Source organism: Python bivittatus, unplaced genomic scaffold (assembly GCF_059951505.1).
Source record: "Python bivittatus isolate LINGU-HERP-01145 unplaced genomic scaffold, Pbiv_v1 ctg000020_np1212, whole genome shotgun sequence".
Taxonomy (NCBI): domain Eukaryota; kingdom Metazoa; phylum Chordata; class Lepidosauria; order Squamata; family Pythonidae; genus Python; species Python bivittatus.
The window spans coordinates 107,835,306-107,853,184 of NW_028277030.1; the positions used below are offsets into that span (position 1 = coordinate 107,835,306).

The 17,879-nt window shown below is 39.8% G+C and overlaps 1 protein-coding gene across 4 annotated transcripts in view; it reads left to right on the plus strand.

Moving 5' to 3' along the window:
• Positions 1-17,879, plus strand: part of NVL (nuclear VCP like) — a 60,391-nt gene that overhangs the window by 17,904 nt on the left and 24,608 nt on the right. For all 4 annotated transcript variants that reach the window (XM_007426289.4, XM_025165464.2, XM_088146173.1 and 1 more), the window contains exons 12-19: positions 322-466; positions 1,434-1,704; positions 3,128-3,346; positions 5,537-5,641; positions 7,361-7,423; positions 7,983-8,102; positions 11,026-11,125; positions 14,394-14,500. In XM_007426289.4, coding sequence (XP_007426351.2) covers positions 322-466; positions 1,434-1,704; positions 3,128-3,346; positions 5,537-5,641; positions 7,361-7,423; positions 7,983-8,102; positions 11,026-11,125; positions 14,394-14,500 — 1,130 coding nt within the window. The remainder of the gene's footprint in view (positions 1-321; positions 467-1,433; positions 1,705-3,127; positions 3,347-5,536; positions 5,642-7,360; positions 7,424-7,982; positions 8,103-11,025; positions 11,126-14,393; positions 14,501-17,879) is intronic.

Below are 17,879 nucleotides of genomic sequence, written 5' to 3' on the forward strand. Positions count from 1 at the left end.
CTTGAATAAAATGAAAAAAACCCTGAACCTTTACTTGCACTGTCTCCTCAAATTAAGGTCCCTGAACCCATATGGGCATACAGTATGATAGACTGAATCCTGCAGATGCCTCTCTGTACTTTACAGTTTGTCCAACATTATCCTTATTTACTTTTATGTGTTAGAAAGAGTGCAGTAGCACATGCACTGCTCAGAATCAGCATACATTGTAAAATGTGTGACTTCTTGAGTGTGCCATGTGAATAGTCTTGTCCTGGTAACACAGCATCAGCTCTTTCTTTAATGGCTGCTAGCTTATTGCTTCTTTCCTTCCTCCTTCAGACTTGAATACATTGGCCACTGCAGCTCAGGTCCTTGTAATTGGGGCAACTAACAGGCCAGACTCAATGGACCCAGCCCTGAGACGTGCGGGAAGATTTGACCGAGAAATTTGTTTGGGGATTCCAGATGAAGCGGCAAGAGAAAAGTCTGTCAGTTTTCTTTTTAGTTAATAAAGTGATTTGAAGTCCTAGCATTCTTTTAGATAGATTTTTAACAAGGGAAGATTAGAGGACTTAACTACTTGTTAAGTAGTAAATACTGTTGCAGTATTAAAAGAAGATCATGGAAACTACATAACTGCCTATTATATAGATTTGTAAGTCATAATTGTCCTTTGCAAACCCAGCAGCAAAATCTCCAATAAATTGACAGAACAGTCATAGAAAATGAAATATTTTATTTACATTAGTTAGGCTTATGTGTTGTTTTTTTTACCTCTTTCAAGAATGTATTCCTTTTATATTCCAAAAGATGGGAAGAACTGAACTTGGTCTATCCTCCCTTCCCAGTGTGTGCTCTTCTGCCATCCCATAGTTGTTATAATGTTTGAAAAAAAAGCTTTCTATTGGCTGATTGGGAGATGAGTTTCTGTATCTGCCATCTTAAAGAACAAGTAACATATTTCATCTTGAGCAAAGTTGACATGAGCATTTGATTACCAAATTTATGAGCTCTTATGCAAGAGAAAGGCAGTCAATTCTAATTATTATAATTTAATAAAAATGACTGCATGATAATACTGGTTATCTTAACAAGTAATGAAAGTAAATCTGAAGGATATTAACTTTTATTTATTGGCTTTCATATAGTCAATATTGTTTCAGCATAGTAATTGAAATACTTCTAATATTTTGTAAATATTGTCTCAGCATAGAATTAGAAATACTTCTAATATTTTGAAGACCCCATATCTTAGTCTTTTCACTGTTTATGCTGTTTGGGGGTTGGGGGGCTAAATAGAAGTGGTTTCATCCAGTTCTATCTTATGGAGGATGATAAAAGAATTAAAAAATTAAACTATTAAAACAACATTAAAGTACAAATAATTAAGTAATTCGGGATTTTTGGATATAACTTCAGCTGCCAAATCATCTTTATTTTCTCTTCACCAGAATTCTGAAGACATTGTGTCGAAAACTTCGACTTCAAGAATCTTTTGATTTTGGACATTTGGCTCATATGACCCCAGGCTACGTTGGTGCTGACCTCATGGCACTTTGCCGTGAGGCAGCAATGTGCACAGTTAACAGAGTCCTTGTTAAACTAGATGGGAAGAAATATGAAGTTATGAAAAATGAAGGAGCAGCACCTGGACAAGGCATGCAAAGGAGAATGGAAGAAAATGTGAAAAAAGATACTGAAGAACCAGATCTTCCTACTAAAGTATATATTTCAGATGTAGCTTACTGTATCTATTTTTCTATGTTTGGGTATATCAAAGAGGTTATTTTCCTAGAAGAAAATGCCAGCATATATTTAAAAATGAAAATAAAAAGGTGTAACTAAATACAACATTTGAGCCAGTTTAGTGTAGTGGTTAAGGTACCAGGCTAGAAACCAGGAGACTGTGAGTTCTAGTCCTGCCTTAGACATGAACCAAGCTGGGTGACCTTGGGCCAGTCACTTTCTCTCAGCCCTAGGAAGGAGGCAATGGCAAACCATTTCCAAAATCTTGCCAAGAAAACTGCAGGGACTAGTCCAGGCAGTTGTCAAGAGTCAACACTGACTTGAAGGCATCTGTCTATCTATCTAGCTATCTGAAGCTCTGTCTGAAGGATATAGGGAAAGGAGCCATGTAATGGGAGAATGACCCTTCTAATGTTGCTTGATCTCTCTGTGGCTTTCAATATAATTGTTCGTGTTATTTTTCTGGACCGCCTCCTGGCTTAAGGGTGGGGAGCAGTGAGTTTCAGCGGTTCTCCTCCCTTCTGAAGGGGCACTTCCAGTCAGTAGCAATAGTGGAGAGGTTGCGCTCTAGACTCCTCAATTGTAGGATGCCACAAGACTTGATGTTCTCCCCACTCATGTTGAATCTTTACATGAAACTGCTGGATGAGGTCATCTGTTAACAAAGGATGAAGTATCATCAGCAGGTGATGCCATCAAGTCCCTGGATGCAAGTTGGTGTGGATGGAGAAGAACAGGTTAAAGCATAATCCCAGTAAAACAGAGTTGATTCTAGATTGATAAACCATATGATTCCAGAGAGATTCTATCTTTAATTCAGAGTGGCATAACACTCCCTGTGCTGAGTGGTCTTGTAACTTGGGGGTCCTCCTGGACTCAAAGCTGCTGTTCAAGGCTCAGTTAATGGTAATGGCCAGAGGACCTTGATACATCTTCATCTAGTGCACTAGTTGTGACTCATTCCAGAAGTTTATGTTATTAAATGTGCCTATCACGTTATGTGTGAGAAAATCCCCAGAAAATTGAAAAAAGAGGATTAGTGAGCATTATGTAATAAAAGGCAAAAGAAAACTTTCCCATTCCACTAAAGGCAATTACTCATCAGTACTTTTTGTTTAGAAAAAACATCACAACATTCCTACAGGCGGCTGTTCTAATTAATTGTTCTAATTGTTCTAATTACAAATTGTTATTAAAATAATAATAAATTGTTCTAATAACAAAGAACAGTGAGATAAGATTATCTTGAAAAATCCATACTAGCTTTCATTAAGTATTTTAAAATATCTTATAATTGGATTCCAGCTTTTTGTCAGTAAACTTAAGGGTGTGCTTCCTTTATCCCTGGTCTAATCTATTTTTGTTTCATTTTCCTCCATCTCTAATCTTCCTTCTTTAGGATGAATTGCAAAGATTGCTCGAGTTGCTTAAGGAACCAGATCCCCTGGGGGAGGCTCAACTGCAAAAGCTGTGCATTGAGCTGAAGGATTTCATTTTTGCTCTCTCTTCAGTGCAACCCTCTGCAAAGAGAGAAGGCTTTGTCACCATCCCTGATGTGACATGGGCAGATATTGGAGCCCTGGAAGAAATTCGGGAGGAGCTGACTATGGCTATACTGGTATGGGTGGATGCTTTCACCAAATATTGATGTACTGTATACAAGGTGATCCTCGCTTCCTGAAATTAACTATGTGGGTCTGCCAGCCACTCTGAACTAAAGGCATCTAATGCTTTTTGCCTGAAAGTATGTGTGAGGAAACAAACTCTGATTTGATTTACAGAGTTAACAGCAAACTCAATTGCTTATTATTATTCCATTTTGAAAGGGAAAATTATTGCTTTAAGTTTTATTATTAATCAGTCAGAGGCTTTTTGGTCAAGCTTTGGTATAATGAAGATGCTAATCCAAGGAAAGTAAACAGTGCCTAAAGAAGACAGCACAGGTGATGGTGAAGATGATTCCAAAGGAGCTCAGTTTGGTTGATAAAAGAACAATAAATAAGATTCATTGTTAAAAAAAATAGTTATATAATAGGCACTCTAAAAGACAGTTTGGCCCTGAAATAATGTTTACACTCCAAATGTCTAGGTATAGAGACCCATCTTCAACTGGCATCCTAAAGAAGATGAGGGGGAGGGGAAAGGGGGCATCTGCATTTCCCTCAGAATAGTGTGTAACAACGAGGGTGCTGCCATCAGGAAGATCCTATTCCTGGCTATGGCACTGCAAGCTGAACTCAGGTTGAATGGTATGGGGGAGGAAATCTTTTAAGGATAATTTAAATACTTACAATTAACCAATGTCAATGCCTTGAACTGGACTAGGGTAGGCTTTCAGAAGTGGTGGTTTGTGGTCCCATTTATCTTCCCCATTTAATAGCTGGGCAGCTGCATTCTGCACCAGGTGTAGCTTCTAAACCATTTTCAAGAGAGATCCACACAGAATTTATTGTAGTAATCCAATTAGGGCATGAAGCTATGCTAACTTTGTCCCAGCAGCATTCTAACTGGCACATAGACATAAAGCTGAGCATAGGACCTCTTTGTCAGTGAGCCCATCTGGGTCTCTAGTAACAGATGGAAATCTGAGAGCCACCAAGCTATGAACCTCGGCTGTATTGCCCTTGTAGCTACAGCCTACAGAAAAAAAATATGCAGAAAATTCTATTTGTTTCTTAACCAGCCAGCTCTGTAAATAATTGTCAGCATTAGTGCCCATTATGTGTTCCATTCATAATAAAAGCCAGATGATAATATCTCAGGGTTCATTACATTCTGTTTTTTATCCCAGCCCTACCAGGGTAGTTGCCCACTCTTACCCTATCACAGTTGGTTTGCCATCCTTCATCATAAGAATAATTGTGCATACTTGTACCTACTTTTGGTAATGTTGGGGCAGGCTTTTTAAAGAATGATATCCTCAGGTCATTCCTCCCGTAGGAGTTTATTGACTAATCTTGAGTTACCCTGTTTTTTTTCCCCCTCTCCCTATTTGGCATCATGTCTTAATTACAGGAAGTGTTGCAACCAAGTTATCTTCTGAGTTCAATTTGGTAATTTAAGCAGGACTGTCCTTTTTTTAAAAATTTAGGAGATCTTATTGTGATGATTTGGAAAACTGATTCCCTTCCAATTACAGGTAGTCCTGGTCTTACATCCATTCATCCAGCAACCATTCAGGGTTACAGCAGCGCTGAAAAAATGGACATACGACTGGTCCTCAAAGTGCCGGCCATCCCAGCACCTCTGTGGTCATGTGATTGCCATTTGTGACCTTCCCTACTGGCTTCTCACAAGCAAACCCAATGGGGAAGTCAGGAGGGTAGGTTGCAAGTTGCTCCTGCCACTTTTTCTTCCACCCACAGCATCGCCCTGCCTGCGTGCAGCCTCTGCTGGCTCTCCCAAGGCCTCCCCAACCTGCACAAGGCCTCTGCTGGCCCTCCCAAGGCATCTCCAGACCCATGCGAGGCCTCCAGCCCTCCCAAGGCCTCCCCAGACCTGTGTGAGGCCTCTGCTGGCCCTTCCAAGGCCTCCCCAGGCTCCCCCACCATCCTGCAAGCACCCTCTCACACTCCTTACCTGGACTTCCGCCTCTTTCTGCTAAACAACCCACCCGCCCTAAGATTACAATGGCAACCAAGACGGCTGGGATTGTTGTTGCTAAGTGATGTAGTCATGTGACGTCATAGTTTACATCCACATCACTTAGTGACGGCAACCCCAGTCCCAATTGCTGTCATAACCCAAGGACTATCTGTATACTAACAGCAGAAGAAAGCTAACATATGGAAGGTGCTTTTTTAAACAGGCGCCTGTGAGGAATCCTGAACAGTTCCGTGCTCTTGGACTCTTAGCTCCAGCTGGTGTACTGCTTGCTGGTCCTCCTGGATGTGGCAAAACACTACTTGCGAAGGTAATTTTGGTTGCTTATTTGCTCAAAGGAATCCAACTCTTAAGGATCACTTCTCCCACCAATCTGATTGCATCTGGTTACTGATGTTTGGGATTTTGTACCCTAATACATTAAGAAACACCTCCCCACAAAATGCAAAGTTGTATTGCCAAGCACTTGTCAGATGCAAGACAAGTTGTTCTTTTAGTTCTTTTAGACCCAGAGACAATGAATACACCAGCATGTGATGGCATTTTAAGCTCTAGCAAACAGATTTAAGCAGTAATATAAGAATATAAGATACAAAATTAGCAGGTAGAGTTAAACAGAAATACAAAAGCATAGTATAAAAGCATAACGTACCAAGCAAGATAATAAAAACTCTTCCCCTACTGTCGGGAGTTATCCTAAGGCGGCAGCAAGAGAGCCCAAGATGGCTTAGATAACACAGCTCCTGGTACCAAGGCCTGTGTCCATGCTCCAAGCTCAAGAGGCAATACCTGGGTCTTTTATCACCATCTTACACTAAACCTCATGACCTGTTTCCATGATACCGAGGCTATGGAACCCAACCTTGACCAGAGGGTTCCCAGGGTCTGAGAATTATGCAGATAAGCTAGTGCTTAATCTAAACAATCCTGAGAGTTTTCTCTCCCTCCCCCACTTCTAAGTAAAAGTGAAAAACAAGCCAGCTAAACATTATTATAACTCAAACCGAACTTTCTTAACATGTGCAAGAGAAATAAAAATGTCACCTAAACTCCTCGAAATAACAATATTCTTCTGCATTGCCGCTACAAAGTATCCTTGGGTTTGCATTCACCTCTTACCCCAAAGGTTAAAGACTCCTATCTGTCAACATCCAGAGAAACCTCCCTCTGGGTCTTAATCATATTTAATGCAATTACTAGAAAAATAGCACATGGAATAAAAATACCTAAATAATTAATGAATTCAGGACATATATGGACATTATAATTACTTAATGCATTAACAAACAAGTCTTTGTCTATTGGTATCATTTCTGACTTAGACCAATGGACAGAGTATCTCACAGCTCACCCAAACACATTAAGCAAATGCATCAAGGCCAGAATTGAAGTAGTGTATGAAGTTCAGAAATAAACAGTAAGGTATCATCAACATATAATACTAAATTATATTCTAATGAATTTTGAGAAAAACTACAGATGTTATAATCTTATTAACAGCACAGGCTGAGAGTTCTAAATATACATCAAAAATCAAAGAAGAAAGAGGACATCCTTCTCTAGTATTTTATAAGGTAAAAAAGGGGATTTTAAAAAGTTGACCATTTTAGGTTTGGGATCCACATTCATAATCCTTTTGAGAAATCCAGATTTAGCTAAGTAGCTCACATACACTGCCTACAGAATTATCAACATGGTTTTTCTGCATCAAGCAATATTGCAGTTTGACTGATGCAGTTTGGTATTTTCTATCTTTATTCAAATCAGTCACATTCACAATCAGTCACATGATCTTCAGTTATGTTGAGTATGTCTCTGATTTCCTGGGTTTGTACTCCTTTCTATACATTTTTAAAAAGAGATCAAGAAAACCAGTGTTGCATCATGGTAGTATTTGTTGCCTTATGGATTTTTCTAGATAAAAGGCATATGCGATGATGATGATGATGATGATGATGATGATGATGATGATGATGATGATGATGATGATGATGATGTACAGTAACTAAATTAGTTATTTTTTTATTAGGCTGTGGCAAATGAATCTGGGCTGAACTTCATTTCAGTGAAAGGCCCTGAACTATTGAATATGGTGAGTTTTTTCTGGTTTGATGCCCATTGTCTTTTAAGTTTTTGCTAATACAAAAAGTGGTCTGACTCTGAACTACATCATTTACATATATACATACAGTCAAAATGAATGTTGCATAGATACATATCAACCACACTTTTCCTTTTAGAGTAAGCAAAATTATTCAAAGTACAGAAAAAAAAGTAGAAGTAGTGAGCAAAAGAAATTAAAGGCAGGCAATAAGAGAAAAAGAAAGGCAATCTAATTAATTCTGGCTTGCTTATTATATTTATTAGAGCAGGAACTGGCAAATTGAATTTGGTCATTCCATCTTATCTCAGTTCTATAAATTTACAACTCATTGGCAGGTGGTGGTGGTGATTGTAGCTAGAGGAGAAGGGGTGCATGACTTCAAAACTTGTTTTGTATCTGGTCATGGGTAGAATCCTATGAATTAATCTGTGACCTAGCCCTTTAAGATGAATTCCTCTGAACAATCCAACTTACTATAAAATAAGATTGTAAAAATAAGAGATTCCACAGAGTTTTATTGAGGTTTCCTTTTCCTTCCCGCTTCTAGTACGTGGGGGAAAGTGAACGTGCTGTTCGTCAGGTTTTCCAGCGTGCAAGGAATTCAGCACCTTGTGTCATATTCTTTGATGAAGTTGATGCTTTGTGCCCACGGAGATCAGACCGTGAAGTGAGTCTCTAAAAACATTCCACCAGATACTTAACTGAGATGAGATATGGGTATAAATGTATATTTCTTGTTAATTCATTATGTTTTCAGAGCAGCCCTGTGATGTAGATTACAATTGTCATTGTACAGATGCTACATCTAGATGGAAAGTGAGGGATTGTAGTATAGTTGCGTTGTATAGTACTTTAGAGTTAGAACTTCAACCCATATTTGCAGATGTGCCTTATATACTATATTACCGTGGCTAAGCGATTCCTTGCTTTGAGGTTTAAAGGTGACTTTGGAGAAAAACACTGAACATGTGGGGAATTAATTTAATGAGGTGTACTATAAAGTTTTAGTGGTATTTATTTATTTATTGATCAATCAATCAATCAATCAATTATATTTCTATGACTGCCCATCTCACTATTGTACACTCTTTTATGGTGTACAATAAAAACCGTAAAACAATAATATGAAAAACAAGCAACAAATCCAAAGAATTAAAAATTGTGAAGCAGACTGGTAACCAATGCAGCTCACAGAGCAGAGGCATAATGTACCATTCTAGGGGCCCACATAACTGCCTCTGGTGCTGCATTTTGCACCAACTGACGCTTTTGGATGCTCTTTAAGAGCAGCCCCATGTAGAATGCATTACAGTAGTCCATTCAGGAGGTAACCGGGGCATGAGTGACCATGAGCAGAGCCGTCCCGATCTAGGAAGAGTGCAATTGGCTCAAAACACAAAGCTGTGCAAAAGCCCTCCTAGCCACGACTGCCACTTGCTCGTCAAGCAGAAGTCGCGATTCTAGAGGGATCCCCAAGTCGCACACTAGGTCCATTTGGGGCAGTGCAAACCCACCCAGCACCAAAGATGGCATAACTCTAGCACCAGCAGGCCCCCAAACCCAGAACCACTCAGTCTTGCCAGGGTTCAGCTGAAGTCTTTTGTTCCCCATCCAGACTCTCTCAGCCTCCAGGCACCAGGATAGGACATCAACAGCGTTGCTTAATTCACCAGGGGCAGAGATGTATAATTGTTTTGACAGGATATACCATTTTCAGGCCTTATCTTTGGCAGTCTGTGATCCCATTTTTGGTTGTGCTGTAGATCGAACTTAATTCATTCAAAATATGAACACTTTTACTTGGTGCCCCAATCAGCTTTTTGAACAGGTTGCCATTTTAATTGGTTTTATACTTAACTTCAGAAGTAGCTTTGTGTGAACATTCATAGTTCTTTAAAAGAAGAATTAAAAAAAAGGTGTGGGGGGGCTTGGTGGTGCTTATACATTGGATAATTACGTTTATGTGTGTACTAGGAGTTCAATGCGAATGACTTTATAGATGAAGAGCAGTTAATTTTGTGTGATAGAGGATTATGTGATTTCACTGTTTTCCTTTATAGAAACTGCATCCCTTAATTTTTTGAAGTGGACATCCTTTCAGGATAATTAAAACATCAGCCATCCTTTCTTGCTTTTTCAGCACTAAATGATGTTCAGATATACACTCCCTCTGAACTTGCAGAAAGTTACCATATCTAACAGCCATTTATGCATCTGTTGCATAAAATCCTTCAGGCATACTGTCATTGTTTCTTTTCATTATGTATTCTGAGAAAAGCCTTTACAGGTAGTACTTGCTTAATGATGGTAATTAGGACCGGAATTTCCATCACTAAGTGATGCGGTTGTAAAGCATGACATCACATGACCGCATCACTTAGTGACAGCAATCCTGGCAGTCTCCGTTGCCAACATTAAGCAAAGATTGCAGGTCATTAAGTAAGGACCTCATGTGACCATGACTTGTGACATTCCTACCAGCTTCCCACAAGCAAAGTCATTGGGGAAGCCAGCAGGAATTCACAAGTCCCACGATGCTCACAAGCAGGTGGGTGGGGAGATGAGTACTATAGAATGAGGCAGGGTGGGGTTGCTGCGGCAAGTACATGTGGGCTGAGGAGGGGATGCTGCAGCACTGTGCAAGTGCAGCTGGATTGGGGAGAGATGCTGCAACACAAGCAAGCACTACAGGAGAAAAAGTGGCCAGAGCAACTTGCAACCTTTCCTGCCAGCTTCCCCATTGATTTTGTTTGTGGGAAGCTGGCAGGGAAAGTCACAATGGCGATCACAGGATGCTGCAACCATCGCAGTGTGAGCCAGTTGCCAAGCACTTGGATCGCAATCATTGGACTGCAGGGGCACTGCAACAGCCAGAACGTCAAGGATCAGTCATAAGTACCACTCAATTCAGCACCATCACAACTTCGAATGGTCGCCATTGTGACCTTCCCTGCCAGCTTCCCACAAACAAAGTCAATGGGGAAGCTGGCAGGAAAGGTTGCAAGTGGTCATTAACCAAGGACTACCTCTAGATCAACGGTAAGTAACCTGTGGCCATCTAGAGGTGGCTAAAGTACAACCTCCAGCATCTGTCATCATTAGTCAAGCTTCCTAGGAATTGTGGGAGTTGTGGCTCAGCAATACATGGAGTGCCAGTGGTTGTTTACCGTAGCTCTCTTGAACCAGTTGGCTTAATGCATGCATTACTTGGTGAACATGGCAAAACATCTGCTTAAATGATTAGATGCCTGTTGCCTAAGGCATAATCCTGGAATGACAAAGTAGTATTTACATAAGCAGCTGCTAGATTAGAAGCAGTTCCATAAATCTGCTTTTCCACTTGGAATTGCAATGTAACCCTGCATATCCAAATCCATTGACAGTAATTCTGCTATACAACCCTATTTTGTTTTTTAGAATTTCATGACATGATAGATTCGAAATGCTTCTATTTTGTTTCTTTGGAGTGAAGTGATCAAATGTTAATAGGAAAGATAGCCAAGGATATGGGAATGATGAATGTTCCAGGAGTTATCTTTTCAATCGATGGTAGTCATTTTTGTCTTACCACTGCATTCTTACTCTTACAGTCAGGTGCCAGTGTCCGTGTAGTAAACCAGTTGCTTACAGAGATGGATGGCTTAGAATCACGTCGTCACGTTTTCATTATGGCAGCCACAAACAGGCCAGGTATAAATAATTAAACAATCAGATATAATCTCATGTATTTGTATTCTGTTCGTGTGCATATGTCTGTGAGCTGACAGTTCATTGGATTGTATTTATAAGCTAATGATATGCCTGTGTACTATAGTGGGTAATTAATTTGGTGGCCTAGGACCAGAGAGATCTTGGTTCAAGGCCATTCACAGCTATATATGCTTACTGGATGCCTTTGGGTCAAATGTTATCCCTCAGCCATACCTATCTCACAGGATAGTTGAAGCAGGGAAACATTAGAAGACGAAATGTTTATCCACTACCCTGCTTCTGGAGGAAAGGTGGAATATAAATCTAACATATGAAAATAACTGATTTTTGGATAGACTGAATTATGAAGCTGCTAGATTCGTATGTGAACACAATAAAAGTTTGTTGAACTTGGTGAACATGGACATGTTCATTTTTTTTGGAGTGGAAATGATTGAATGGAATTGGTGTGGAGACGAGAGCCAGTTTGATGCACTGGTTAAGGGACTGGACTAGAAATGGGAGGCTGTGAGTTCTAGTCCTCCCTTAGGCATGGAAACCAGCTGAATGACTCTGGACCAGCCGCTCTCTGTTGTTGTGGAGAAGATATGAGGAAGGAGTACAGTGGTACCTCAGGTTATGAACTTAATCCGTTCTGTGACTCTGGTTGCAACCCGAATTGGTCGCAACCCGAAGCAAATTACTTTCTTTGGAGCCATGCTGACAAGCACACCAAAAACCTTCCAAAACGCCACAAAACACACCACAAGCCTCACTGAACGTCTCCTTGCTACCGCGATCTCGCCCACAGGAAGCCGCGACCGCGTGGCAGCAGGGAAAATGGCCGCGTATCCTGTTGGTAACCCGAGGCGGAGTTCACAAACCGAGGTAAATTTTTGCGGCCGGAGCTGGTCGGAACCCGAAAAGTTCATTAACAGAGGCGTTCGTAACCCGAGGTACCACTGTACTATATATATATTAGCTGGAGTTGAATTTACCTTAGTTTATACCAAGTTCTGCATCTTTAGCTTACAGTATGCCTTCTTTTTTAGCTTCCTTTACGCCTTCTTTTTTAGTTTTCCTGATCAAATAAAGCGGTTGCAGGAGTACGTTTCTTTATATCTCTGTAGATTGTTCTTGTGATCAACTTCTATGTGGCCCAAAAGTTGGAAGTTATCAAGACTGCAGGGTTCAGAAATAGAAGTGTATCATTTCATTTCCATTTTAGAGCTGCAAATAACAACAAATAAGAAAATTCTGCAGAAGCTTGGGTTATTTTGAAATTATCCACCTGGAATTATTCAACCCAGTTTATGCTTTTCATCAGATGATTTAAATTTGATTGGGAAAACTGGACTTCTGGTGTATATTAAGGCAGGCAACCTATTGAAGACTAAGGATCAGATGGCTAAATGGCTTCAAGCAGGTTCATTTTATGCTTCTAGTAGACCTTTTTACCATGTCATCTTCGTTTTGCCTCTTCTAAAGGCCAGCAGTGGGCAGGATCACAGTTTGAAGAAGAGAGGAACTCCTAGTGAGGTGGTAGCTACTGAGGTGCTCACCTGGAGCCACCCAAATGCTTGCATATTCCACTCTTCCACACACTGCCAGAAATCTCTTTCCTCCCCTCTGTCCCCAATATTTCCTGCAAGCCAGTTATATTCCAGATGACTTCTGTTTCCACCAATGAAGGCTGTTTTAAACCCATAAACTCTCAGAGAGAGCGAATTTTTTCAAAGTCACTATGTAAAATTAGGAAGGATGCTGTTTGTCTCCTTCTAAGGGCAAATCTACCCTCACTCAAAAATACAGCAGTTAGGCTTCAGTATGACTTCTACTAACATCAGTCAGTGTTGTTTTAAAGGACTGCAGACAGTCATAGCTCTTGTTGCTGATCAGCTGCTGAATGGTGAGGAGAGATAAGCCTTTTATCTGGCATTAATGGGGCTTGGGAAGAAGTTTTGTGGACCAGATATAAACCTTAGTGGGCAGCAGGCCTAAATCCCCCATGTCTTGTTTGGACAAAGAGTAACAGATGAACAAGAAAAGGAAATCCTTCAATGAAACCTGGAGTTTCTCCGAAGTATTTTGAAAAAAGCTCTCCAGTGTAATGCAAACAAAATTAAAGCATTGGTCCTCTAGTGAGCCTAACAAGCCTAGTGAGCCTCTGTGATCAGTGGAAAGTCTGCTACACAGTAGTCAGTCTAAACATATCCATGCTTTTTGTAACATACTTCAGTAGGTTAGTTATTGTGTCCAGCGGAGATAGTCTTTAGCTGCCCTTTAGCTGCCTTGGAAAAACAAGCCTGGTGCATACAAAACACTAAGCTGTCATCTCCTACAATTAAATTGTGCTGATAGAATGCTATAAGGTGCTCAACATGTGCTCCCAGCATTTCCTTAAATCATATGCATATTTTTCCTGGATCCGAAAGCTACCTAAAAGTTCAGGAAAAGGTAGCGCTGCTTTAAGGAGGTGCTGCGATTCTCTTCATCCCTGTTCCAAAGCATTGTTTTGGCTTTGTGCCAGAAGCACAGCATGTTCCTAGTAGGGATTTGCCCCAGCCTGTCCTTTAAAGGTTAAAGCAGTAAGTGCTATAATTATGAAGCAAAAGATCTGCCCAGACTTCTTCTTGCTTAAGAGCTAAACTGGTGATGGTAAGCTATGGCATATGTAGTTTTAGAAATGTTGCTTTTGTTATCAGCAACATCTTGTATATATGGAAACCATTCTTGCTTGAATTTGACTAAGCTTCTGTTATGAATATATGCTGTTAGTTTTGCCATTGCTGCATATTTTGCAAGTTTAAGTTCCCAATCAGATATTGTTGGAATTGTATCTTTCCTGTTGGGCAAAATTATTCTTGCTGCTCTGAACATATATCTCAATAAATTATGATATTTCTTGTTGATATATTCTGGGATGTTGCCTAATTAAAAAAAGTTGTGATTTCATTCCAAATTTAATTTCCAAAATGTTCTGCCTTGTAGTATGTATGTCTTTTAAGTTTTTTTGCATGTCCACCACTTGTGGTAAAATGTTCCCTCTGTTTCTTGGCATTTCCAATATTTATTACTGTATGATTTTTTATTTTGGAGATTATTCATGAAGTTGTGTACCATCTGTAAAACATTTTGTACCAGTTTTCTTTTAGGTTGTAACTTGGAGTAAATGTTATGGATTTGGTTCATAATTCTTCCCATGTGTTGTAGCTGTTTCTTTAAATTTTTGCATCCATCTAATATTCTCTTCCCATTTTTCCATCAGATATTATAGACCCAGCTATTTTGCGTCCAGGAAGGTTGGATAAAATACTCTATGTTGGTTTGCCACCACCTTCGGATCGTCTTGCCATTTTAAAGACTATTACTAAAGTAAGTTTTTTTTTTTTAAAGCAATATTGTATTGTTCTTAACCATGAGTCTTACATATGCAGTAATATTCTGTATACTTTTACCTTCCTTGGGGGTCATGTGCCTGTAAAACCTGCAAGATTGGGGAGAAATGGGAGTTTAAATATATTTCTTCTAAATTCAGTTTCAATTTCTGACACGCCTCTGCACATACGTCTGTTTGACCTGAGAACAAATGAAAAATACTGATCCATCATCTCATGCAAATGCAATATGATGCAAGTAGCATTGCTGCATAGCAGTTTTTCAAGAATTGTGTATGAGGGAAGAGATCTTTTTTATTCTTTCTGACTGTTAAAAGCTAGATTATACAGCATTTTGTTATTGCTCTTTGGGATGCAGTGATTGGGACTGTATTCTGTAGTGTTCTTTTAATGATGATATAACTTTTGGTAAGTTACACCAAATCCAAAGCAGAAGTAAACTTCACCATACCCATAGATACTCATATTGTGAAACTAGGAAATACCTATATTTACTCAAATATATATCCCACTCTGTCCAATAGAAGTGAATCCATAAAGATACAATCAGGAATGCTTGACCTTTGTAATCAAAATGATACGAAAGATGAGAGAGAAAAAAGCAATATATACAGTACAAAGGGAGAGAAGTGCCCTCTTATGCATCATGCCTTAGATTATCTTTTTGTGTTAGAGGCATAAAAAGAAAAGAAAAGTTTGGTAATAAAAAAGGAATACTCTGATATGTGCAGCATTTCACATTTTATGCCTGCTTAACTCAAAACACTATTATATTCAGGCATAAATGGTGTTTCCTTCAGTTGCCATGAGCTGTTTTATTCCAGAATAAGCACTGTTGTATTGTAGAAAGGGCTAATACATCTTTAAATAAAAAGATGGAGATTTTGAGTCCATTTGATTTTGGTATTGCCACTCATTGAGAAAGGAATATCGCAGAAATGGTGCCATAGGATGGGAGAAGTTATAATTACCTTTTCTCCAGGTATGTAGTTTTATAAAAGCACAAACCTAGATAATACAGACGGGAATTCTAATGTAACTCATCCAGAATGCTGTACTAATGTGCAGAGATAATCAACAAACATTGAATTGGGTGTTACCAACCTACAGTACTGGTACTTTTGTCTGAGTTGTGAGGGACTAGTCTCTTAGCTAATAGCATCAGTAGACAGCAAGACAAAAAAGAGAAACGGAAAACTGAGATACCATCATAACATCATTATTGTTTATTTATTTGATTTATATTGCATCTTTTGTACAGAATATGTTAATGGGATAGATAGTGTTCCCTTCTCTAATTTTCCCCACAACAAAAACTCTGTGAGGTAGATTGCACTGAGAAAGAGTGACTGACCCAAAGTCACCCAGTGAACTTCCATGGTAAAAGTAGGCCAGAACCTGGGTTTCCTAATCAACACCTTAACCACTACATCACATTTTTTAGACAAAGGGGAGGAGGAAACGTCAAGTTAAAGCTCTATCAAATTCAGGAATATTTGTATATTTCTGAGTAAAAACGTACAGATGTAAAAGGAGAAAATAAGAGATGAGAGGGATAAGAGACTGGGAATTAAGCCACAAGAAAAAAGAATGAAGGAAAGAATGTATAAATAGCTATAGAAGGGTAGGTTAAGGAAAGAAGGAAAGATAAAACGGGAAAAGACCCTTATTCATGAAACGCAACCTTAAGATTGCATTTATCTGTACAGTGGTACCTCGGGATACGAACGCCTCCACTAACGAACTTTTCAGGTTACGACCAGCTCCGGCCACAAAAATTTACCTCGATGTGCGAACTCCACCTCGGGGTACGGTCATTTTTCCGCCCTGACATGTGGTCCGTGGCCATTTTTCCACCCCTGACACGTGGCCCGCAGCCATTTTTGCACCCCTGACATGTGGTCCGCGGCCATTTTCCGCCCCTGACACGTGGTCGTAGGGAGGGGACTCTCCCTCCAAGCAATAGCCGCCTCCCTGTCCTCCACACCAGAATGGATTAACGGTAATTACATTGAACCTTATGGGGAAATTTGCTTCGGGTTGCGACCAATTTGGGATGCGACCAGAGTCACGGAACGAATTAAGTTCGTAACCCGAGGTACCACTGTAATGTGTAAAGACTGTAACTGCAGCTGTTCAACAGGAAAAAAAGGCATCTGGGAAACTGAAGCAGTATTAAGCGATAAATATGGGGTGTGGAATCAAAACGCAGGACCCATATGCAAAATAATCAAGGCTTCGCTGCAGTGTTTATTAGACAGTACATACTAGAGGGGGACCCCACCAAGGGATAGTGGGAGACACTCCCCTGCAGACAAAAGAGATGCTCTGATATTTATATATTTCAGGAAAGGGGAAGGGAAAAGGATGCATACGTACATATTCATATGATGATGCAGGCATACATAAGTAAGTAATAGATCTCAAGTTACTTTATGCCCCTCTGTTTATCCACTATCTACAAGGAAAACAAGATCCCTCAAATCTTGCACAGTGGCTTTTTTAACTCATAAGGAATTGTCACTCAGGTTAAACATACCTGGAAATTCCTTACACCCATGGGCCATTTTGAACAACATAAAGTCAATGGCCAGTCTTTCTGCAAGATTTTTGTTCTTAGCTGTTCCTGTTCTTCATTTAGGAGAGCTGTAGCGTTTGAAGACTTGTTTACAGAAAACGTTTGACCTCTGTCATTGCCAACAAAGAATATTTAACAAAGTATTGAGATGAACTTTTGATATTGACCAAATACTTATTTTCCACCATGATTTGCAAATAAATTCTTTAAAAATCAGACAATGTGATTTTCTGGATTTTTCCCCCCATTTTGTCTCTCATAGTTGAGGTATACCTATGATGAAAATTACAGGCCTCTCTCATCTTTTTAAGTGGGAGAACTTGCACAATTGGTGGCTGACTAAATACTTTTTTATCCCACTGTAATTAAATAACTGCAGGAGCCTAAAAGGCAACCTTAAACTAGCAAGAGTCCAGTAAAACTTATCTTCAGAGGTCTTTGGGGTTTTGTACTTCACCCTTCTTTCTTCTGCTTGTTTTCCGGGAGTCTGGAACAAAGTCCTTGGTAGTGCTTGCTTCTGGAGCTGGAGTGCACCTGAGATGATTTAGGTGAACCCACAAAGTCAGACCTTCAAACTTTGCACTGCTGTGAGCTACTGATAGCACTTGGTACGGGCCTTTCCACCTTAAGGAGAGACTGTCTTTCCTCTGATGCACTTTTCGACGCACCCACTCTCCTGCTTACAATTGGTCAAACGGTTCAGTTTCAAGTAGCCCATTCTGGTCATGACGTTGTCTGACTCATTCTTGGGTTTAGCACTGCTCCTGTTGAAACAATT